This window comes from Dioscorea cayenensis, chromosome 7 (genome assembly GCF_009730915.1).
Source record: "Dioscorea cayenensis subsp. rotundata cultivar TDr96_F1 chromosome 7, TDr96_F1_v2_PseudoChromosome.rev07_lg8_w22 25.fasta, whole genome shotgun sequence".
In the NCBI taxonomy this organism is placed as follows: Eukaryota; Viridiplantae; Streptophyta; class Magnoliopsida; order Dioscoreales; family Dioscoreaceae; genus Dioscorea; species Dioscorea cayenensis.
This window is the reverse complement of record NC_052477.1, coordinates 24,407,835-24,433,797: the sequence shown is the minus strand read 5'-3', so window position 1 is coordinate 24,433,797 and position 25,963 is coordinate 24,407,835. Positions and strand designations below refer to the sequence as shown.

The 25,963-nt window shown below is 37.1% G+C and overlaps 2 protein-coding genes and 1 pseudogene across 3 annotated transcripts; 1 reads left to right on the top strand and 2 right to left on the bottom strand.

Moving 5' to 3' along the window:
• The first annotated feature begins 1,722 nt into the window (after nucleotides 1–1,722).
• LOC120265199 lies at nucleotides 1,723–8,607 on the top strand (annotated as a pseudogene).
• Nucleotides 8,608–16,665: 8,058 nt separating this feature from the next.
• Nucleotides 16,666–20,875, bottom strand: LOC120265413 (putative disease resistance protein RGA4). Of its 2 annotated transcripts, XM_039273313.1 has the most exons (5): nucleotides 20,716–20,875; nucleotides 18,699–20,667; nucleotides 17,528–17,684; nucleotides 17,233–17,397; nucleotides 16,666–17,150 (listed from the first exon to the last, which is right to left on the bottom strand). In XM_039273313.1, exons 1-2 carry the CDS (start codon nucleotides 20,854–20,856, stop codon nucleotides 18,718–18,720), a joined length of 2,091 nt encoding a protein of 696 aa, XP_039129247.1. In that variant the 5' UTR covers nucleotides 20,857–20,875; the 3' UTR covers nucleotides 16,666–17,150; nucleotides 17,233–17,397; nucleotides 17,528–17,684; nucleotides 18,699–18,717. The 2 variants fall into 2 exon arrangements, with proteins under 2 accessions (XP_039129247.1, XP_039129246.1); XM_039273312.1 differs by having other exon boundaries at nucleotides 18,699–20,875.
• LOC120265414 (putative disease resistance protein RGA3) lies at nucleotides 20,851–22,655 on the bottom strand. Its single transcript, XM_039273314.1, has one exon. The coding sequence runs from the start codon at nucleotides 22,184–22,186 to the stop codon at nucleotides 20,873–20,875; it is 1,314 nt and encodes a 437-aa protein (XP_039129248.1). The 5' UTR covers nucleotides 22,187–22,655; the 3' UTR covers nucleotides 20,851–20,872.
• Between the last annotated feature and the right edge of the window lie 3,308 nt (nucleotides 22,656–25,963).

Genomic DNA, 25,963 nt, shown 5'->3' with positions numbered 1-25,963 from the left:
AATAATCTGCACATGGACAGGATCCCAGGAATTTCCACTGTGCATCTGGCAGCCTTCTGTTACCACAGATAAATTGATTTAGTTAACACAGTAAGCATTTTGAACCATAAAAAATGAGCATCTTGCAGTTCTTGATCAATAGAATCAGAAAATACAAAACTTAAGACCAAGACCAAGTCATTCAAGGTGTTGAAAGGGCATCAAACTAAGGCAAGGGTTAGATCACAAACATTAAACTTCAGTCCATTTATGATTCAGAAAGAGACCATTATAAGGATTCATTCTGCTTCCTTTTTGTTTCCTAAACGAATTCTATCAAGACTATTTGGAACGGAAGATTAATCAAGAAAATAATCTGAGACTAGTGACTTTATGAAATCCAGAATGAAAAATATGGATGCTTTAAATAATTGTAGAACCAATAGCAACTACCTACCAGCAGGTAAACCATGGTTATGAACATCAAGCATGTTACAAACCTTGAAAACACATATACAAGTCAAGGAAAACAGAGAATGATGGGACCACAACTAACATTTACACAAATTCTAGAAACTTTAAACACATATACAAGTCAAGAAAAATAGAGAATGATAGGACCACACTAACAATTACACAGATTCGAACTTCATACAATGTGGTGCACCAAAGGTCTGAAGCAACTAAACGATAGACCTCACATCCAAACAATTTCGAACTCTTTTCCCAACCAGTACTTTTACATTTGGGGTATCAAAGACCTGCAATATGGGATCCGTACATGATTGTTATGAAAGCTTGCCAAAGAGAAATAGAAATAATAATGGTCCTTAGCTACCCAAGAAAGTAATAAGCAGGAAACTTTGAATTACATTTTCAGCATTAGTTAAAGATGAAAACAAAGCTATGCGATTCAATTCAACCAGGATATGTAAGTATATTAAGGATAAGTAACTATTGTCACCAAATAACAAGACTGTTGAAGATATAATATGTCAATTTCATTGTGATTCAGAGTAAATGCCTTCACTAACAACTTCATATCAACAAGTGGTTCAAAATAATCAATAATAAAATTGAATATGAGAAACTTGACAGTTTAGGCCCATAAAAATTGAAATACTGCTCAAAATAAAACTTTACAAAGATTATTACCAGACATTTCTACATTGAATCGTAGATAAAAACAAATTTATTTTCTTTTTTAAGAAGTGATGATTGATTGTAAAACTGGATGTTATTGAGTTACATTGTTACCTCAATCACAATTAGTTAAAAGAACATTGCGATTCAAAAGGTAAAACAAAGAACAGTGTTCGACCTGAGCCGAAGAGACAGAACCATCGGGCTTCAAAAGTGCGACTGCGCCAGAGACATCAGGATCCACTCCAAGAACCCATTAAGGCTCCGAAGCACAAATCACTCCCTCGTCTCCTCCCAGTGGGCTCAAGGAGAAAGAATCCAACAACTTCTCCTTGAGCTGCAAATTGGAAATCTTTGTAGCCCTAGGCGAAATCCTAACCCTAGACGTCAAGAAAGGTGCCGACTTTGCAGTGCAGAGGAAGTGGACATGGGAGTGGAAGAGTTTGGCAGAGATGGAGTTCATTGGAGAGCTTGGCACTTGAACTGTGAGTAGTAGGGGTTTAAACAAGCCGAGCTAGGCAAACAAGAGGTGCTCGAGTTCGGCTTGTCTCCGCCCGTAAAAGGCTCCTCATGAGATGAAAGCAAGAGTGATGTGCCGCAATGGAGCATGGCATAGTGTTGTGGAGCGTGTCGGCGCAGCGGAAGCGAGACGCAGCACAGCAAGAGACGGAGACGGAACCGTAGCCAGGTTCTGGCGGGGATACTTGTACTCAGGCCCTCATTAAAATGAAAATTACTATTCAGTCATTTTGGAATGAATTTGAAAGTTTTGTTTAAGCCCAAGTAATACATTTATTAATATTTAATCATAAGTATAAATTAAAAAAATGATTACCTATTATCCAACAATGCTATATGCCAAGTTTCTTGGCTTCTATTAATGCAGCGTCGGAGGCCAAAAGAGCTAAACTCGAAGGGCCAGTCTCTGCGGTTAGGTGTGGTCTGGAGTTTCTCAGTGTCCAAACAGGGGTAGAAGACATTCAAACAGAGTAGTCCTTTTGCCTTTTGTGGTGTCCAGCTGCCCTTTGTGGGCCTAGATGACCTCATTGTTTGTACTCATTTTTTCTTCTGTTATTCTTCTGTTTTGGTTTTTTCTCTTTGTTTTGTTCCACACCTAGTCGATCCCTGTAGTGTTCCTCTTTTTTTTTAATACATGTGGTTTATCCACTTTTCCCAAAAATAAAAAAATAAAAAAATAATGCTATACGCTAAACGTTTACAAATTATCTAATGTTATTTGGGTATGTCAAAGTTTATTAAAAGATGTTTTCATGTGGTTGAACTCATTTTATTTCTTTAGTAGTCTAAAATTTTAGTTTGAATTTAAATTGTTTATTAATCATTTATTAATAAAGTAGATAGACCATAAGTATATTTAAAGAGTTCAATTTAGGTGCAATGTGATAGGTGTAGTTGGTGTAGTGTCTATTGAACACACATCCTAAAAGTATATTAAAATATAATAACATGTTCATAATACCCTTATTTTTTTCATTAAATTACACATTTCAAGACAAGTGTCAAAAATCTAATGGTGAACTACATGAACTTCATCTATTGCACTTCACCTAAGTTTTCCCCATATATAAATAGAAAGTTGTGGAACAAATAGGAACTTAGCAGGGTAAAATTTTTGATAGGACACTAAAGAATACCGATTTTTCATTTTGGTATTTAAATTTCAATTTACATCAAAATGGACACACTACTTTAATTTTGTTTCAATGAGAGGCCGTCCAAAGGATTTCGGGCTTTTATTTGATGATGTGGACTCCGAAAGAGCTTTGTCAACACCTCCATGACCATGTCACCGTAGATGCCACATCACTTGTAATTGTCTAAGTCAGTACACATGTGTCAATTTACCACATTTTCTCAAGCAAGAGCCATCATCTCGTTCTTCATTCTAGGGAATGAAAGAGACAAGGGGAGAGAAAGGAGGAACAAATGGGCTTCCTTCATTTTAGTGAGGGAGAGAATGAGCACTAGCGGGGAGGGCAAGCTTTGAATCCCGTATGAGTAAAGAGGAGAGAAGGTTACAAAAGAAGGAGACATGTTCAACAGTTGACATAAATTAATGTAAATTAAGAAGTACAAAATAAAAGATTCACTATCTCAATATTACTAATCTTTCAGCTATAAAACATAACCAAACAAGTTTCTAACACATACAAAAATGAAGTTATAAACCATCATTATTATATACCACAAGACACTAATCACAAAGATGGGCCCTTTCCTGTATGAGACGGTGATAACAAAAAGGAGGGTTTTTTTATAGCAGATATAATGGATAAAACTAACTCACAGTCCTTCTACCCAGGAGTGATCCACTCCCTTCCTCAGCTTGTGAAGGCCTAAAAAATCGGAGGATGGCTCTGGTTTTCTTAGCTGTTTTCCTTCTAAGTTTTGTTTGGTTGGTGATTATTTTGGGTTGGCTTCACCACTAGTGAATGCTAACTTTTTTCTTGTTTTCATTTTTAGATTATTTCTCTATTTGTTTTCATTTTATTTTGAGCTTGTTTGTTATGTTTTATTTTTTAATAAATTTGTGGTTTATCCATTTTATTCAAAAAATAAAAAAAAATAACTCACAGATTAATATTAGAATAGAAAATAAAAAAATCAGATGGTTATGAGCGATTAATTAAAAACACCATGCTTTGATGTTTTTAAAGAAAATTAGATAATATGTGGTTTATCCTTTTAAATTAAAAAGAAAAAAAGAAAAACACCATCCCTTCATCAATTGTGATCATTAATCTTGCATGTTTTTCCATGTCCTGGTGATATATCTTGAGGTAGTAATTAATATAGAAAACATATTCACATGTAGGATACCCAACATCAAGCTTGCTAACTGAAAATAAGAAAAATACTCTTCCTTAGCATAATATATAATTTTTTTCAAAAAAAAAACCTTCTACTTTCACAAAATTGCAAAATAAGGATAGAGAAATATTTTTCCTTTCTAGGATATGTGGTTTCTTTAGCTAACAAACAAGGGACAAACCGTTGAAGGTGTTAACTTTTATTTCATTGGTAAAGGTAAATAGTCAATTTATTTAGAAAACCGCCACATGGTATAAAAAACATGATTTTCAACATGATTTTATTTGGCTTTTGGGATTTAAGTTTTTTTTTGTTTGTGGAATTTTAGGAGACATCAATAGACAATATATATATATATATATATTCATGTCATATCAGCCATCTTTAAATGAAATGATAATTTTGCCATGGTGAGTTAACATGTTAACAGTTTGTCTCTTTTTGTTAGCTAGAGAAACCATATATCCACAAAACCATAAAAAGTATTCCTCTTTTACTGCAATAACAAGGCTTTACTGATAAAAAAACAATGAAATTTGACAGCTAATGGTAGGTTCACAGTTAAATCCTTTCATAGCTTCCTAAACAATGGAGGTGTTCGTTGTCAAGTGACACAAAAATTTAGAAAGATGCCACCCCCAAGCAGTCAATCTATTTAATTGGCTTGCTTGGGACAACCTAATTCTTACCTTGAAAAATCAAGCTTCTTGAAAATGTGATAGGCTTCCTACCACCACGTGCTGCCTGTGCCTTTCGACTACTGAATTGGTAGATCATATATTTATCCACTACCCCTTCATTAAGAAAATATGGATCTTTCTGACCAAGGTCTTCAAGGCTCCAAGTATTCCGAACCCTCTAAAGGAAATGTTGTGCTTTTGGAGGTCCCAATTGTTACTATTATGCCCTCTAATGCCAACGAGGATATTTGTATTAAGACATTTCATTTATTTTGATGTTCATATAAATTTTGTGATGACATTTTAATTAAATCTAAACATTATAGTTCTTGTGTATTAAGTTAAATATTTTACTCTTTATGAGATAAAGAGGAGGACACTAGAAGGGTTTAGTACTCATACACTTGAATAGTTCGCAAATAAAAAAATATTTAATTGGGCATTACAGATTCGTAAGAATTTATATGACATATATTTTAACAAAGTATATTAGTTGAACACTTTAGGATAGTGGGTGCATATGTCATAAATACATTGATGGGATTTGATGTATTCAAACATAACTAGCAACAATCTAATCACATCGGTTTTACTCTTTAACCATCAATGATTAGAATTATTGTTTATGATTATATGAGTAGATCTTAGGCCTGAGGTATCATGATCACAATATTCTTGTGACATCTAGTATGTTATTAAAGTAGTTAGACTTAATTTACTCTTTCGTAGGGTCAACTTTAAAGTGCGGCTCTGTCAGGTAAATAACAGTTGTGAGTGATCGCCAAGAAGAAATTCATTCTTTTGAAAGCAAACGAGTTAGTATCCTATCAATTATGAGTAGATGAGATTAGAAAACTTGTCCAAGATAATCAAAGTAATTGTGTTAGACTAAAAAAGGTAGTTTGGCGTACAGTAGTGGTGCCATGTTCTAGACTTGTACCATGTTCTTACAGCAGTGGTGCCATTGTACTAGCTATGGGACTTGCCTATGCTTCAGTGAAATGGTGACAGATTTTCACACCAGACCAGTGCTCCGGTATCAACCGGTTTGTTGCACTCTTTGCTGTTCAACTTCCCTCCTTCCACTTTATCTCCACTAATGACCCTTACTCCATGACCTTCCACTTTATAGCTACTAATGTTAGTTCTGCCGATGTGGTTTGTGGTTTAGAGAACACTCAAACACTCATAGAAAACTCACACAAAGCAAACAAGAAGAAGACACACAAGATTGGTAATCCAATTCGGCATCCACTCGCCTACGTCTGGGGGGCCAAGCCCGGAGATTAACAATTCACTAAAAGAGGAGAAAATAATTAAGTACATACACTTGTCACTCACGATCATAAACAAAAATCACTACCCTCTCTAGAATGTCTAGTGCTTACCCTCTCTCCTCCTTAAGAGTCGCACCCAATCTCAGAGCAAAGGTAGCTTATATAAATGCCTCAACATCCCAAATATAGTCCATACCTCTTTTAGAATCTCCGCGGCTACTAATTTTAAAATCTTCCAAAATTAGCTGTTGCAACTCCTGTTGTAACATGACTTGCAACATGGCCTTGACTGCCGACTTGACTGAGTTATGGTTACGTTGCGAACGACCTCAAGACTCATCAACCTCCCTGTCATGCTTAGTCTGAGTCAGTGTAGCAAGATCTCCCAATCCCGACCACCTGCAACTAGCCTATCTCCTCAGTACCTCACCACACAGTCCCCTCGCAAGGGGCAAACGTCCTTATGCGTCTTCATAAAACTTTCCAACCTTGATCTTCAATTCATCCAAGTTTGGTCTTCAAATCTTCCAAGAATAGATCTTCAATCAATCAATTCAATCATGGCAACAATAGGCATGTCTTCAATCATACCTATTAAGGTTTCTTCAAATCATACCTTCAATAGCCTTCATTCATACCATTGATAGATATTTCATCAATTAAGCCCCATCCATATTTAGTCTCCAATCAAATCACCTAAATATGGTCTTGATATGATCTTGTCTTCAAGTTATAACACATACCAAAAATAGCTTCACCAAGATCTCCAAGATATTTGCCTCCAAGCTAAGACTCCTTGCCATGTCACCATGTTTTGTCATGTCATCATTTATGCCACGTCACAAAGGTTTCCATGTCATCTTGACTCAGTGTCAAATCATGCCAATTATAGTGTAGTTGTACTAACAGCTAACACTCTTCAGAAACTCATACTTCTCACCATTCTATCTATCTGGGCCAAAACCAGGTCCAAAGGCTCTTTAGAATGGGGTATCACTCTCTTCTCCCTCTCCACTCTCCCCAACACTCTAGTCATGGGCATTCCTCTTTTGAAAGGCATGTATGGTGCTTTCTCTGGTAGTTTAATGGTGCAACTAGTTGTACTCCAATGCATTATTTGGTATACACTTTTGCTCTTCTTGTTTGAGTATCGTGGAGCTTAGTTTCTCATTAGTGAATAGTTCCAAGACAACACTGCGTCCATTCTTTCCTTCAAAGTTGATTCTGATATAGCATAGTTGGACGGGCGGGAACCGCTCCAGGCTGAGGCTGAGGTCGGAGAATATGGCAAGCTTCATGTGATTGTTCGCAAGTCAGCGAGCTCAAGGCCAGAGATTTTCTCTCGCAAGTCTCTGACTCCACACATGTCAAACTTAACCAATGTGGAGATTTACTTGTTGCAATCGTCTAGAAATCCGACTCTAAGAGAGTCTAGCTTTAATCACAATGACTTTTTCTCTTTGGTTAGTAATGATGAGGAGAGTGGAGACCATGGTGGTACTAAGCTTAATGGTTTGTTGTCTCCAATGGTGGGAAGAAGAAGGTGAATGGTAGTGATGGTGCTACTAAGGACTTGCATATGTTTGTTTGGAGCTCTAGTGCTTCACCTGTGTCAGAGAATACTACAGCAGGTGAAAGATCTTTACTATACCAATGTTTGTTCTTAGTGTTAATGTGTTTGTGCTTTTGTTGAATGTTTAGGAGTGCGTGATATTTGCAATGAGTTCAGCTTCAGGAATCAGGAGAGGGATGGTGGGCATGGGGAGAAACAAGGGTCTGATACCATAGCTGATCACAATGTGAAAGATGGTGTGAAGGATGTTAAGGCTATTGCAATGCCAGCTGCTAGTGTCATGACCAGGCTCATTCTTGTTATGGTTTGGAGGAAGCTTATTAAGAATCCGAAACACTTATTCTAGTCTTATTGGTCTTATTTGGTCTTTGGTTTCCTTCAGGTATATATTTACTTCTAGATTTGATTTGTTGCTTTAGTCTAGATCTTGATGTTAACTTGATTGTGTTTGGGTAGATGGGGAACTAAAATGCCTGCAATAATAGCTCGTTCTATATCCATACTCCCTGATGCTGAGCTTGGGATGGCAATGTTTAGTCTTGGTATGATATATTCTTAGATTTTGACTAGATTGGTATTGTGGTTTTATTTTGAGTAGTGATTCAAGTATACAATTTGGTGATATATGCACAGGGTTGTTCATGGCATTGCAACCCAAGATGATTGCTTGTGGCAACTCTGTTGCAGCCTTTTCAATGGCTGTCAGATTTATAGTTGGTCCTGTTGTGATGGCTGTGGCTTCTTATGTTGTTAAATTGCGAGGTGTGCTTCTCCATGTTGCCATTGTTCAGGTAGAAAAATTCAAACATAAACTGCCATGATGCATGTTGCCCCATTTTTGGCCACTAATTTATGGTATTCTTATGACTTAAAATGCAGGCGGCTCTGCCTCAAGGAATTGTTCCATTTGTGTTTGCCAAGGAATACAATGTGCATCCAAAGATTTTAAGCATAGGGTACCAACTCTCTTATCACATATTTTTGATGAAATGTGGAATATGTTCAGTGATGTCTAATAGTTAATTTGTGTAACTGTTGCAGAGTTATTTTTGGCATGTTGATAGCACTCCCTATCAAACTAGTCTACTACATCATGTTCGAGCCTTTGAAGCAGCATCAATAGGGTCAAGTGGCTAATGACCAAAACAATAGAGGAGACATGATTTTGTGGTTGTTTTTATAAGCCTTATGATCTTGTTTGAAAACTCTCTTAACATAAATCAGCAAATTTTGATTATTATCTGGCTATGGTTTTAGATATACTTGCGCTCTTTTACATTCCTTCCTTTTTTTATAAATACAAGAGCATTATGATTGTAGAATACCACTTCAACCGGATGCTTATTGTTGTCATTGCTGTCTAAGAGTTATTCTCTGTATTTCATACAAAGGTGGTCTCAAACCCCTCTGCCTCTGCGCCTGCCTCCCTGATACTGTTGTTCCCCTCCTCTTCTATCCCCCTCTTGCCATGGCAAGCGGGGGTCAGATCCACCGTCCGCCCCGCAGCGTCCGTCCCCCCTCCCCCCACCTGGGCTCAAATTGCCTCCAAACTCACCCAGACCCAAGAGACTTCTCCCATCCACAACCCAACAGTCCTTAACAAACTCAAAGAAACCACCTCGGAGTTCATTAAACTCGACAGTGATACCCTGAATCGAGCCCACCTCCGCTTTCAATACTCCCTTTACGGCAAATTCTTTGGGAAGCCCCCTTTGTTTGAGCAAGTGAAGACTATTCTCCAGAAGAAATGGGAAAACTTTGGAGAAATTTTTATCTCGGATCTTCCTAATGGGTTTATACTTATTAGATGTTCTAATCAATCTGTTCTACAGCGTCTTCTCTCTGACGGACCTTGGACCATCAATGGTATTATTCTTCAGTTGTCTCCCTGGCGCCCATACTTTGAACCCACCTTCACCAAACTTACTACAGCTGCTATCTGGATTCAACTCCATAATCTACCCATTGAGTTCTGGTGTGGCGATATGTTAGATACTATCACTGGTCACTTGGGTAAGCTCTTGAAAGTTGATGAACTCACACTCTCTCTAACTCGTACCAAATATGCTAGGGTTTGTATTGAATTAGATCTTTCCAAACCTCTCGGTAAGGGCTTATGGCTTGGAGATGATCAACATCGTGTTTTCGTTGTTGTACTGTATGAACGCCTCCCAACTTTCTGTTACTTCTGTGGTATGATTGGGCATGGTTCGAATTCTTGCAATCGTGCTCCAACAACCGGAAATGCTAGTGTCTCTCAGCCCCCTCGTGTTCAATGAGGGAAGGAGGTCAGACAGGCGCATTCTCCCTTGGTGGTTGGAGTCGATCCAAGAGTCCCTTGCCCTTCTACAGATCCTGCATCCAGTGTCCCTTTTGGTTTCCTCGTCCCCTGAGGAAGTAACGGATTATGGTCCATGGTTGCTTGTCTCTCGCCGGCGTGGTCTTTCCCGATCCTGCGCGGCAGTGTTCGCACTCCCAATGCGGCTGAGGGTTTGGCAGCCGCTCCGAGAAACGATGACCGGTCTCCCCGAGGCGCCTCTGTTCACAGCTTACGTGGCGGGCTGCGAGGTGGCGCTAGTGGGCGGCATCCCCGACTCCCATGCCACGTTGCATGATTCCCCGAGCCCAATAGTCTCTGGCCCTTCTGACACTCCTGACATTGCCGCCCCACCAGTTACTCTATCTAAGGTGCCTGGGAACTCTGAGTCGCGTTCTCCCAATGTGCATTGGGACCCCACTCCTCCCCCTACTGCGCCTTCTCCTGTCACTTCGCACATACAGCTAGAGAATCCTAATCCACTTACTCAGCCCCAACAACTCTTTCCCAGGGCACGTGAGCCGTTGGATCGAAGGCACCGATCTCCACCCCCTGTCCTTCTGTCTTCCCTTGTTGAAGACCCCTCTCTCAATGCTCCTAACCTAAGCCCAGACCATACCAAACTCGTTGATCATGTTACTGCTGCTCTGGACGACGGTTCTATGGAGGAGGATAGTGACAACGATGACGATGCTTCTGAGGATTCAGAAGATCAGATGTCAGAGGGAGATGAACCTGATGACCACATGACTTTAGATCAGTATCAAGAGGAAGCTCGGCGGGTCGCTCTTATCCGCAAGGGTTCTCTTCTAGATGTGGAAACCCTTAAGAAGGGACGTTTAGAAATGGGTGAATCCAGTCATCAGTGACTTTGTCTTCACTTTGTATCCTTTTTTCAGGGAGTTTTACTTTCTTTTTATTAATTGGTTTTGATGATAACTAAAAAAATTTGCTGCTGGAATTGTAGGGGTCTCTCATCCCTGGAAACCCTTGCCCGTATTTTTCGTCTTATCCGTCAGAATGACCTTGCTATCTTATGCCTAGTGGAAACCAGAGCTAACTCTGTTCGGATTGGTAAGTTTTGCAGCAAAATCTCTAGTTCCTGGGCTTGGGCTTCCATCCTTGCAGAGGGTTTCTCTGGAGGCATTTTTGTCTGCTGGAAGAAAAGTCTTGGTCAGGTTTCTCCCATTGCCTCTTCTCGCCGCATTCTTCATTTGGTGATTTCTTCTATCTATTTCTCTAGTTCTATTATTTCTGTGGTCTATAATTCTAGTCGTTTTTCTTCTCAATGCGCGGTTTGGAATGAACTTTCTAAAATCTCGTCTTTCCATCTTCCTTGGCTTATAATTGGTGATTTTAATTCCATTTTATATCCTAATGAGCACAAGGGAGGTCATTTTTATTACTATTCTCGCAAAGCCTCTTTTTATCTGTAGTTTTGTCGACTCTAATAATCTTTTTGATCTTAACTCTTCTGGCTCCCCTTTTACTTGGTGCAACAATCAGCGTGGTCTTGCTCATTGCTGGGCTCGTTTAGATCACTGCATTGTTAACTTAGACTGGATCTCTCGGTTTAAGAATTTTTCTCTTTCTCATCTCTCTCGCAGTTTCTTGGATCATTCTCCTCTGGTTTTGTCGGTCTCTTTGTATGATTCTACTAATCGTTATCTGTTTAAATTTGAAAATTACTGGTTAGAGTTTACTGGTTGTCATGATACTGTTAGAGAAGCCTTTCGGTCTCTTGCTCATGGTAATCCTCTTCACATCTTCTCGCATTTACTCTCTTGCACTCGTTTTAAACTGAACTCTTGGAAGCATATTGGTGTAAATTCTTTGGATTATGATCTTAAACAGACAGAAACCAATATTTGTAATTTAGAAAGTATGGATGATTTTATTGTCTCTCAAACTAATCTGTCTGACCAGTATTCTAGACTTGCAGCTATTCAACGTCAAATTTCTATCAAATGGGCTCAGCGTGCGCGTCTCTTATGGGTTTGTGATGGTGACAAAAATACAAATTTCTTTCACAAATCTGCTCACATTCGAGCCCACCATAATTTCATTTCCCACATTACAGATTCTGCTGGTAATAGACATTCTGATCAGTCTAGCATTGAGCATGCTTTCAAGAGATTTTATTCTATTCTCTGGTCGGATCCTATTATTCATTCCCAGGATGATTTTAATGCTACTCTTAGTGCGTTACCTGATGATCTTCCTAGTATCTCCTTTGATTCTGGCTAGCAACTTGTTCGGGAAGTTACTAAGGAGGAGATCTATCTTGCTCTCCTTGATCTCCCTACCGGTAAGTCTCCTGGTCCTGATGGGTTTATTATTGAGTTTTATCGTTTTTTCTGGGATGATATTGGTGATCATCTGGTTGCTGCTATTAAATGTTTTTTCCAGACTTCTCACCTCCCTTCCTCTTGGGGTCGAACTTATATTACTCTTGTTCCTAAAATTTTGAATCCCCAGCTGGTTTCGGATTATCGCCCCATTTCATTATGCAATGTCTGCTATAAAATTATCTCAAAACTTCTTTCCGATCGACTCAAGCATGTTCTCCCTATGTTAGTAGGTAGAGAGCAAGCTGGGTTTATGTCGGAAAGAGGTACTTTTGATAATATTATAGCAGTTCAGGAGGTGGTCCATTCTCTTGAGTTTGACCGTAACTACCCCCCTAGGATGATTATTAAACTTGATATAGAGAAGGCTTATGATACTCTTGCTTGGAGTACAATTCTTGCAACCCTTACTAGGATGAAGTTCCCTGCGACCTGGATTTCCTGGATCCGAGCTACCCTTTACTCCTCCTCCTTTTCTATTTTGGTTAATGGTGTTCCTTCTCCTTGGTTTCATTCCCCTAGAGGTATTCGTCAGGGGGATCCCTTATCCTCTCTCCTATTCATTCTTGTTGCTCAGAATTTCTCAGCTATCTTGAATCGTGCCCTTACTTCTAACATGATTCCTGGCTTTGATTGTACCTTGAATTCTAATTTTAATCATTTAATGTTTGCTGATGATATTATTCTGATTACCAATGCTTCTAGATCTGTTGTCCGTAACATCAAACTTTGTCTTTCCATCTATTCCCATTTAACTGGTCAACGTCCAAATCTTAATAAAACTCAAATCTTTCTCCCTTCCTGGTTCAATAAACATATCGCTAATAGAATTTGTTCCATCTCTGGTTTCTCCCAAGCCCATTTTCCTATGACTTATTTGGGCATCCTTATTGCTCCTAAAAAACTTAATGTTCTCTCCTTTAATCCCATGATTGCCAAGATTAAAAATTTGTGCTCACGCTGGAAAACTTACAAACTCTCCCTGCTGCTAAGTCTACCCTTATTACCTCTTCTATTCTCTCTATTCCCACTTACTACCTGTCAGCTTACCCTGTTCCTGACTCGGTCCTCCAGGAGATCTCTATGTTGGTCAGGGACTTCTTCTGGTTTAAAGGGGGCAATGGAAAGGGCATCCATGCTGTTAATTGAAGTTGTATTACTGATAGTAAATCTGAGGGGGGGCTTGGGGCTTCGCAACCTCCCTTTTGCCAAGATTTCTCTTATGGCTAAAAATGTTTTTAAATACTTGAACTCAGACAACAACTTCTGGGTTGATATTGCTCGCCATAAATACGGTCGCTTAAACTTCTGGACTGATCCTATCCCTACCAATTGTTCCTGGTTTTTCAGAGGTCTTTGTAGAACTGCTAGCATTCTTAAGCAGAATCTGAGGATCAAAACCTTTAATCCAGTTCAGACTTCTTTCCTGGTTGATCCGTGGTTATTTGATATACCTCTGGCCTTCAAGCCTACCTTTTTAAATGTTAACGCTGATCTGAATGATTATCACCTATCTGTTTTGTTTGATAATGGCCAGTGGAATCATGGTATTCTGTGTTTCATTTTTGGAAACTTATTAGGTGCTTTGATTCCCTGCATTTGTGCTTATGACTGTGGGAGTAATAATTACTGGGTTTGGCAACCTCTTCCTTCAAATCTTAAAATTTCTTCTGCTATCTATCATCATTTAAATCTCAATACTGATTCTAATATGGCTTGGCTTGGTTGGGATAAGCTTTGGAAATTACATGTTGCTCCTCGTGTTAAGCATTTCATTTGGCTTATGCTTCATGGCCGCATCTCTACTACTGATTTCCTAAATCGCATTAATATTGGTCCTCATTCAGTATGTGCTTTCTGTAACATTGAACTTGAGTCCATTGATCACATCTTTCTGGATTGTCGTTGTGCACAGTTGGTTTGGAATATGTTAAATTATAACCTTGGCTTTAATATTTCCTTCCCTGATTTAATTTCTGCTGGTTTATGGATCTCTGATTACAACCTTTCTTTTTATACTATCTCTGTCATTGCTGTCACGATCTGGTTTTTGTGGAAGGCTCGCTGTGATTTAATCTTTAGTAATATCAAACCCAATTTCTCTAACATTCCCTCCAAAGCTATTAGCCATGTCCAGGAATTTATGCAGGCAACTTGCTCTCTCTTGGGTCGGAGGCTCCTCCTCAATAACTTCTCCATCTTCGACGGCCTCTTTCTCTTTTATGCTCACAGATGGAATGACGGCAGCAAGCTTGGTAAGTTGGGGTTTCTTATCTCAAATCATAACTGTGTTATCTCTTGTGCAGGTTGCTGCACATTCCAAGCAGATTCCCATCTTGAAGCTGGCTTTAAAGCCCTTTGCATTGCTCTTCAAATCTCTTCTGATCGGCAATTGGATATTCGTCGCATCCTTCATTATAACCATGATATCTCTCTAGCTCTGTTGGATTCTCGTAACCCTGCAAATTGGCGGTTTGAGCAGGATCTTTATGACATCTCACACTTACTCCAAATCGCGGGAAATCCCTCCATGATCAACATTCCTTCTCGATGGAACGGCCCAACTTCTGCCCTTGCCATCTTTGCTGGGTCCAACCTCCACAATCTGAACCTTTTTTTGTCTGGCCGTGACCTGCCGAGGTGGATTATGAAGTCTTTTTCTGAGCATGGGTTTGTTTTCTAATTTTCTTTGTTTTTCTTGTTGTAGTTTGCTTCTCTTTTTGTTGTGTCTTCTTTCCTCTTTGTGTTGTATTATTTGAACTCTTTGTAACCTTTTTTCTTCATTAATAAATTCAGAGCTCTTTCCCCAAAAAAAAATAAATAATAAATAAAAATAAAAATCTGCATCTGTTATTAAATGGATGGAAATGAGTCCAGTAATAGCTAGCAATCAACAATACACAGTTGATGTAATTGATTGTGAACTCAGAAGTGCAATCAAAACACACTTGACTTTGAAATTTTCAAACTGGCAATAGGTGAAAAACAGGTGCAGCTCCTGCACCTCTTGGATCCTTAACCGAGTCATATGAACGTAATGCCACTCAGTGCAGCACATTTACTGAAAACTGAAAAAATAAAAAAAGAGGGTTTGGTAAATTATATCAATTCAGGCAATTTACATCGATGATGTATCCTTTGCTCTGTTTTCCTTTGGCAAGAGGAGATAAAGAAAACAAGTGTTTATTAAATACAGTATGCACATTGAACATGAACTGAAAACTTCCAGCACATTTGAAGGTTGAAAGGGAAAAAAACAGAACTAGATTTTTGTGTCACTGGTTTTCTGATTCATTCAGAGGCTATGTATGATAAAGAACATTTCACAGGTAGCACAACTTGTATCAGAATTGATCATGAACTAATACTTGCCCTCATCTAGTAACACCATAGCCATTCTTCAAAACAATATATAAAAAAAACGTTACGAATACAAGACATTCAAAAATCATTGAAAGAATTTATCAACTTAATAACACAAACTAATACCGTTCATGTTTCTTAGTCTATTAATAGGCACGAGAAGAGTATCTTCTTCTTCTTCTTCTTCTTATTATTATTATTATTATTATTATTATTATTATTATTATTATTTAAAAGAACTATCTACAACACACACATGACTAAAATAACTTATGAATTATGAATAGAAAGTGATAAATGCAAGGAGCATAAAAGTCAGGAGCATGTGCACAAGTGAGAATTGATCGTCTGGTCAAGCGTCTTTACCCTCAGTTATAAGAATAAGATTGCAAACTTGTTCTCATTCCAGGGATCTTTTTTTGACACTATATAAATGGAGGGACACCAACCACACACACATACACATTTATTATAAAAGAGGAAGTACAAAAAATTCAAAAGTATAAGACTGAAAACAAAACACTGAAAAACATAGAGATCCACTAAATGATGAGTGAACAGTCAGCTCTAAGAAAAAATTAAATAGTAATTGCATTCTAAAAAAAGAACCAAACCACTCATGGAGTGAAAGGATCCTCTAGGAGGGCTCTGTCAAATTGGGCTGGTGCTATCACTCATCACTTTGGGGCTACTAGGCTCGCTCCCCTCTATAGGATTGATGAACTCTAGACTTCTCTTTCATTTTGTTGGTTGTCTCCTTTAGTTTATGGTATTTTATTACCTAACATAAGATGTTTTGATTATAAGACAAACCTTCATTTTTTATGGACTCAAATAAACTTGAGGGAAAGAACAAATAAAGTTCAAGACGATGTCTCAAAGAGACGACAAAACAAAAAAAGAACAAACAAAACACAACCATACTAAAACAAAAAGAGAGGGGACAAATAAAACTAAAATAACATAGAAACAGAAATTAATAAAGCTAACACAAAAAGGTCAAGGACAAACATAAGAAGATAAAAATAAAAGATAGTTGAGTTTGCCCAAAATCAAGGAAAGCGGACACCGGTCTCTTAGGGCATGGTGAGAGCAGTAAAACCTTCATTGCAATTTTTTTTTAAAAAAAAAAAAGAGATAGATAAACCTGCATTAGAAGAGTCCCATCATTATAATTGATTCTGAAATCAGAAAGACAAAAAGAAAGGGTTAATTTTCACATTCTCAAACTCATTCTATAGGTCGAAACATGTAACAATGACTTAGATTCTCCACGCAAAGAGCTTCTGCTATTTGCTGATGATAGATAACAGCAACTGAGGATTCAGCTATAATGTGATCTTTCTTCTTGTTGCCAAGAAACAACCTCCTACATAACTCCAAATCCTTCCTAAAAAGTTAAATCAGGAAAAACAAGCCAATTGATTGATTTCTCCAAGGGGATTTTATCTTCAACAAGCTGGGTATATATCCTTAGGAGATTTGCTTAGTAATAGATAGCATCAACTATGAGACAAGCATATCATAAATTCAAGCAAATACAAGTCCAAATCTTTTAAGGGAAAAAACTCCAAATTCTTGTAGAAAACGATACATGAATCTCCTGGGCATCACGCTCTTGAGAATGAACTTTGGTCCCTGCACACAAAGATTGACTAATATCAAAACCTCCTCCACCTCCTCAATCGAGCCATGTGAACTATTAGGATTGATACATCACCTTTTGTTTCAGTGTAGTTAATGATAAATGGCTGGAAGATGGTTTGGCCAATGGGATCAATCCAGTGAAGCTGCATAAATGAGAACTAGCAAGAGTACACCTCAAGATTTCTGTACATTAAAAGACATGAGATCACTGGGAAAGATGCGTCTTTTCCTCTATTTCCTGTGCCAAGTTATGATAACAAGAGCAAGTGTTTATTAACTATAGGAAAGACGATAAGCATGGACAGAAAAACGAAGGCACACATCAAGCTTGAAAAAAGGACAGATAGAAGTAGATTTATTAAGAATACCTTGCAATTGTGTGATTGTGATCTTGAGGCAATAAACATATTCACAGGTATGACACCCAGCATCAGACTTGCTAACTGAACTAATTAATATTTGCTAGTGAAACTCTTTTGATGCATTCTGATTGTAGATATCCGGTGCCTTGCTCATTCTTCAAAACTGTTAATAAACAAATCACTAAGAATATAAGACATTGGAAAATTTAAAAAAAAAAAATACAGGTAGTGTTGTAATTATGAACACAGAAGGGAAGGCAGTAGTAATGACATACTCCAAGACATTCCACTTATGCTTTTTACACTAGTAGTTTGTTTACATGATTCAACTCATCATGATACAAGCATAGATAACAGATTGAAAGAAAAAAAAAATCCCTCACTTTTCCCATCCAAAGAAAACAATGGCGAGAAATGTATATAAACTTCCTAGGTAAAATTGTTTGACAAAGACAATGGGTATTTAATAAAAGAAATGCTTTGTTAAGTTTTTTTTAAATTAGAGTGTTTTTTCATTAAAAAAATGAAATTAGAGTGTTTTTTCATTAAAAAAATGAAATTAGAGTGTTTACAATTTGAGAAAAATCAGGAAAGTAAATAATAATATATAGAATATTATCTTCTTTACATTTTTGTGCTAACATTATTCTCTACACCTAGATGACTCACAATCACAATGACGTCTCTTTTGTGACAAATGTGGTGTTACTATTTCTGGTTTTAAAATTAGTTGAAGCAGAAAATGTTATTTGTGTGCTCCACAACTGAGAGAAAGTGAAGCAAAAATAGGAAAGTGATAATAATTATAAATAAAACATGTGAAATAGAAGAGAAATTAGAATATAAAAAATACACAAAAAAATGAGGCACCTTATAAAAATATTTGTTGAAATAAAAATATATGAAAGTGTCACTACAGCAATAACTAAGCAATAGAAAACTTGACTTATTAACAGGAGGTCAGAAGATTGACTCTTTTAATGAATGTTTGAGATCTAATAATAAAAAGAGAGTGGCCTAACTTGTCCATATAATAAAAAAATAAAAAATAAAAAAAATTGTATGAAGCAAGCAATACCATTAATGAAAGTATCTACCAAAAGTAAAGAATGCGTGGTAATGTAATTGTTCATAAGTACACGGGAGCAGTGCTACTTTAAGCAGTAATAGTACTTACCATTTATGTTTTCATGACCTTAAAGACAAGGTGCTATTAGTGTCCTCCTGGGGCTGTTTTTTATGGATTTTTCTGAGATGCTAGAGACAAGGCGAAAATAGTCTCCTCCTGGACTGCATCGCCTCTCTAGCTTAGGGCATCCATTGATTTTAAGCAATTTAAGAGTAGGAAGCAGCTGTTGGAGGCCTTGTGGGAATGACTTCAGCGCTGGACAATCTTGAATATATAGATACTTAAGGGAAGTGAGGCCTTGCATCCCTTCTGGCAGAGACTCCAGTTTAGGACATTCAAATAACTCTAAATGGGCTAATGCAGTGAGGTGTCCCATATCTGAACATAAAGATTTGATACTTAGACAATTGGACACAACCAACTTTTTGAGTGATGTGGGGCACTTGGGCAATTCTATCAGCGCATCACAATTAGAAACACAAAGATCCTCTAGAAACAGTGGACCACAATCTCCTTGTGATGATGCACTTGTCAAATTCTTACATGACCAAATAATTAGAGACCTGATGGACTCCAGACCTCTAAACATCTCATCTGGCCAGGACACCAGCTCTTCAAAATGATGCATCGAGAGTCTTTCAAGAGAGGTAAGGTTCTGCAAAGCCGCTGATAATGAGAACCTACTGCAATCATTAATACTTAAAGAATGAAGTGATGAGCTTAAGGGTCTTGTCTCCTCCTTGTCTTCCAGCAGCAAAGCCAACTCCTCACATTTAGTTAGCAACAACCGCTCAAGAGATTTCAAATGCTTGAAGAACCCCTTCCCCTTGGACAAGAGCTCAATTTGTGTCCCGCGGTATGATTCTTCTATTTCTAAGTATTCGAGAGTTGAAATTTGTGGTGGCATGTTTGTCAATTTTGGGCATTGAGAAATAATCAAATTCTTAAGGCGTGGAAACAAGGGTGGAGCCGTTTCTCTATCCTCCTCCACGTACCACCCCTCCAGGTTAGCCATTTCTTTCAAGTTAAGGAACCTCAATTCAGGGAATAAAGAAAATGCATCGCCTGTGGTGTTATTAATAATGTGTTTGATGCCATCCATTCTACTAATAGTGAGTTCTTCAAGATACGGTAATTGCTCAAGGGGCGGGAGTTGTTCACATCTTTGGCAACCTTCTAATTGGACCCTAACCAGATTTTGAAGTTGCTGTTCGTCTCTAATCCACGTTGAAAACTGTGTGCCCGGATAATCATGCAGACTAAGCAGTTTTAATGCGGCGTGAGGTTTCAGGGCTTCCAACACTTGTTCTGGATTTTCCACTGATGTTCCCCAAGACAGGGACAATGAGTAAATGCTTTGTCTGCTACTCATATTAGCTTCTTTTGCCTCATCCGCATTCTTCACCTCATGGAGGTCATACAACCCAAGTTCACCGTCAAGATTCCAATGCTTTAACTCTCCTATCTTGTTCCCCGCTTTCTCAGAGACAATGTATTTTGTCAATGTTTTCAAGCAACGCAATCGACTTAAACCAGACGGCATGATTTTTAGTTTTGGACACCTACTAATATAAAGATGTCTAAGACTGTTCATGTACACTATGCTCATGGGAAGTTTAGCAAGTTGAGAACAATCATTCAGATTCAATGTTTGCAAATTAACAAGCATGCAGATTGATTCTGGTAGTTCTGTTATGTAAGTCTCAGAAAAATTGAGATATCTTAGATGCAGCAAATATTGTATTGATGTAGACAGCTCGTCAACATTTGCTTCATAATGAAACTTTAACACTCTGACCAACTTCAACTTTGACAATCCAATGAAGTTTGTTCCAACAGGTAATGCAGTGCGAACACTAGGAGTGCGATCACCCATATCATATCCTACATCAGGATTTAATGTGAAATGACGGATCCTTTTTGAAATTTTCTTGAATTCGTTACTTCCAGGCAATGTGGAGCACTCATCTCCAGTAACAAATTGTGCAAGGTCATGTATGAGATCATGCATCTTACAAAATCTGCGATGACCATGATAAATACCGTCAGAGCTATAATAATGGGTGATACCAGCACTCATATCAGTAACATTTTGCAGAAGAGATCTCCATATCAATTCACTGAAAATCTCATGGCCTTCAACGTCTATGTCTTTTCCAGTTTGAGATGGAATAAACCTATGAGCGATCCAAAACTGAACCAGCATATCTACTTCAATAACACTATCCTTCGGACAAAAGGACACAAAAGGCAAAACATTTCTTCACTTCAGAAGGCAAATTAACATAGCTTAGCCACAACTCTGGTCTGATTTTATCTGTAGCACGTGGTATATCCCATATTTCATTATCTAACACAGCTTGCCATTGACTTTCTTCGATCTTGGATTGCATGAGACTCCCCATTACTTGTATTGCAAGAGGTAACCCTTTACACTTATTGATGATTTTTTTACCAATCTCTAGGAATTTTGGTTGTCTTGATAGACTTGTGGTGAATACTGTTCGTTCGAACAAAGCCCAGGAGCTTTCTTCTGATAAACCCTGTAGAAGACAAGATTTTTTTGCACCCATTATTCTTGAGCAGTTGTCATTGCGTGTGGTTACTAAAATTCTGCTTCCTTCTGCCCCATCAAGAAGCAGATGTCTAAGTGCATCCCACTTCATGTGATCTTCATTCCAAACATCATCAAGTACAAGAAGGTACCTCTTCTGCCCCAGTACTTGCCGTAGATCCTGATGTAGCACCTCCATGTTTGTATCCGCATAAGGTTTCTTAGAGGAGGCGAGCATGATGTTTCTAGCAAGTTTTGCCACATCAAAATCATCAGACACACATACCCATATGCATAGTTGAAAGTGATTCTTCACATTTCTATCTCTATAGATCAACTGAGCCAGTGTTGTCTTGCCTAAACCGCCCATACCGACTATGGAAACCACTGCCACTTTCTCTTCAAAATGATCATGTATCAGCATCTGCACTATTTGCTCTTTATCTTCATCTCTGCCAATCACTTCTGAATCAGGTACATATGAATGCGTTTGTGGCCTATTCCTCCAAGGTCTGTTGTTGTTATTGTTGTTGTCTGCAACCTTAAAATTGAACTTGTGCATCTCCTCTATGACATCATCTATTCTTTTGTTGATGCTTCTAAGTTTGTGCCCCAACTGAAGTTGAAACAGGAGTGGGTTATGATGAAGAGAGAAAAAGTCACGCACCTTGCTTTTCAAGGAACCGTAAAACTGGGCCTTGCGCTGGATGAGCAGGACATGTGTATTGGCCTGGTCGAGAATGTCATCAGCATCATAGGCAACATCTCTGAGCATCATCAGCCATGACTTGACAGCCTGATCCATGAGCTGCCTCTCCTCTGCATCTTCAACCAGAGGTTTGATTTGGAGTAAATACCTGTTGAGCTTCTCCAGCTCCCCATCAACTCCTCCCCAAATTGGGCGCAGATATTGGAGGACAGGAGCTGCTGTCAAATCGACGATCAGTTCCAAGGCTTTCACAAGAATAGCTTCCACGGCCATTGTCACCGACGAAATGAGAGATCAGAGAATCAACAGGATGTATGGAAAGAGTAAAGTCTAAGTCTGGATTGTCACCGACGAGATGAGAGATCAGAGAATCAACCGGATGTATGGAAAGAGTCAAAGTCCAAGTCTGGATTGTCACCGACGAGATGAGGAGATCAGAGAATCAACCGGATATGTATGGAAGAGTAAAGTCCAAGTATGGTTTCCTTTTCCCTCCTTTCTGTCTTTGCATATATTCCCGCGGCTTGGCTCAGTGAACCAGACCCGGCCGACCCGGCTTAGCTCTCCAAATAAAGGGACTCATTTAATTTATTTACGTATCATATTAATTTGCTTTTATATCCTTGTAATGTGAGAGAAATCAAAGCTCTCTCAAATAATGACTCTTACATAAGGTTGTCAGACCCGGCTAAGCCCAGGATCAGAGGTCAATGGGTTCGACCGGGTCGAACCGGGAGTTGAACCAGGGTAATAATAAAATATAAAAAAATATTATAATAATTAATAATGAGCAAATATAATATTAAACCCATAATTATAATATTAAAAACTACTCAAATTTGATATTTAAATTGATAAATGACCTTATATATAATAGTGTTTTCTAATTATGTCATTTATTTTTATATTTTTCAAATATTTATAAATTTAATATATTAATATATAATTATCGAACTTCTCTCAGGGTCATTTATTTATTTATTTATTTATTGGTTAATTTTGTTAAGATAGATAAGAAATGTAATTCACTAATTCTTATATCTCAATTGTGTTTTTATTTTGTTTTAAATTTTTTTATATTTTTATAATAAAATTACACTCATTTATTGTTTTATTTTCTTAATAAATTAAATTATTAGAAAGTATTTACATAACACATTAATAGATTTTATTTTTAAATGTTAATTTTTGTTGGTATGCTTATGATATATATATATATATATATATATATATGTATGTATATATTGTAATTCTATTTATTGATTATAAATTATAAATTAATATTAATAAATATACACGATTTTGTGGTTTCTAATGAAAAAATAATAATAAATTATTAAATATTGTAAAAAAAATTTAAACATTATGACCCGATTGACCGGCCGGGTCAATCGGTTCCCGGTTGAACCGCCGGGTTAACACCGGGTTTTTTAATACCCGGTTCAATGGGGTATACCCGGGGCGGCCACATGACCGGTACCCGGTTTTTCCAGTTGAACCGGCCGGACTGGTCCGGGTCTGACAACCTTGCTCTTACATCGACTTATTAGAGTGGGGGAATCGTCGTTTTTGAATTTAACCACATCTCTAATCATTTACTTGAACTTTAATTTCAATGTTCTGTGACAATAACTGAGAACATGTCGTCAATAATATTTTAGTGTGCCACTAAATGTATAATTAAAAAATTTAAACAATATAAAAGAATTATAGAAAAAATTAAATAACAAACTAAATAAAAAAAATATTGCTAAATAAAAAGTTAACAAAATTGAACAATACTAAAGAAATATAAAAAAAAATTAAAATCGAAGAATAATAATTAAAGTAAATAAAATGACACTAAAATGCAAAATTAAAATAATTAAACTATTTTAAGAAATTATAAGAAAATTTTTAAAAATAAATAAAATAACGTTAGATGCAGAATTTAAGAAAAATAAAGAATGTTATTATGGTAAGGATTTATAACAAAAATTAAATCACACAAAATAAAAAAAAATAACACTAATACATAATATCTTTTTAACAACCAGTATTTAGTGTAGTGGAATATTATGAGAAGGATGAATTGATAGATACATGGTCTAATCCCTGGGTCAATAGCACTAGTACAGTACTGTGCAAAATTATAAACAGTATTGTAAAATACTACTCTCTTCAGTTTTTCTTACTTGTCGCATTTTAAAGTGTTTTTTTTCTTTGGTCCATTTTACTTGTCCATTTAGAAAATTTATGAAGTATTAAACATTGTTTTTTCAAATTTATCCCTTATATTTAATTTACTTTTACAACTTCCAATAAATTATAGTCAACTACACATTCTATAAAATCATATTTTAAATAAGTGTAATCTTTGAATGTTAATATAATTTTTTATAAATTTTATATTACCAACTAACTTTGACTGATTTTTTTAATCCATGTGAATAAGTTAAAATAGACAAGTACTCCCTCCGTTCATTTTTATCTGTCGTGAATAGCCGAATCTCACATACCAAGAAAGTTGATTATTTCAGATAATTTAATAAAAAACTAGTTATCTTTCCAAAATTACCCCTAATTTATATCTTCACATCTCTCTCATATTAAATTTCAAGAAGAGAATTGAATAGAATGTTAGGGTAATTTTGGAAAAAAAATAATAAATGCTTCTTGATGTTAAAAAATGACAGATAAAAAAGAACATGGGTTTATGACAGATAAAAAGGAACGGAGGGAGTAAAAAGGATTGGAGGGAGTATAGTTGTACTGTTCATTGAGAGCTCACTGGGTCTCATGTAATAAGATGTCATTTTTTTCCCTTCTAGAGATACATGGCAAGGAGATTTATTATCGCAGTTTGGTACCAAATTTTTTTTTGAGTGTACATGTAGTACGACTCTCATCGCCCATTTTTGATGTCTGTCTGAGTTAATAAATATCTAAGGGTCATTATAATACTGTAATTAGCGCATCACTGTAGCTGATTATCCCTTAAAACCCCTTATGTTGGATGCATTTGTTGCCTTTGCATAAAACAAAAATCTTCTTATTATTAAAATTAAAAATATAGAATATAATTTGTTGAGGGCAGATGGAGAGGATGCGGGGATGATGGTGAGGGCGGCTCAAACCTGAAACATCCAAATATCAGCCAAACACTTTCACCAAATAAACTACACTTATTGTTGTGATGTTATTGAAAAAATTAATAATAAATGACTATATAGTTGTTGGTCTATGGGCCTGGCGCGGGCTACCCCTCAAATCACATGTTAATGGAGCAACCAAATGTCTGATGAGCGCACGTTAAAACAAAACTTGTTGATCAAATAGTTAAGAAAGCTATAGTAATTGTTCACCTCACTTTGCTTTCGAGGAGTAATAGTTCAACATCTTCTATGAAGGTTTAAGGTGACTCTCTCATGCAATGCTATTTTTTAAAAAAATTTCCCCACATTAATTTAAATTTAATTTTTGTTTAACTTATTATTCTTTGGTCATCATGAAAATTAACCATTTTAAGGATTAAGCCGGTTCATCCAAAATGACCTTTTTACCATGTGATATTGGGAAAATAACTAGGTGAAAATTTCCATACATATCATTTTAGGCTTTTCCTTGAATTTTTTTTTTTCTTTGATAAAAGTAGACAAACCACGAGTTTATTGAAAGGAAACAAACAGGAAAAAAAAGTACAGAGAAAAAAAAACAACTGAAGCAAAAGAAAACAGAACCCAAGTTAGATAGCTATTACCAGAAGTAATAAGCTTCTAACAATAAGACTAAGCAAGGCAAAAAAAGAAAAAAAATAGAAAAACCAAGGAAACCGGAGAAAACAAATATCGCAGCGGAGAAGATGAAGTCCACCATGAGGAAAACAAAAGGTCTTCATCTGCTGCGAGGGAACAGGAGGTGAACTACTCCCAAGCCGGTGGATCCAAGGGGACGATGTGCTTAGACAAACGTGAACCTAGAAAAACAAGAGCACTCTTGAGTTTCTGGACAGAGTCCGAGAGAATGTGCTGAAGTTACGGGTCCCTAGCACAGGAAAGGTCAATTGATCTT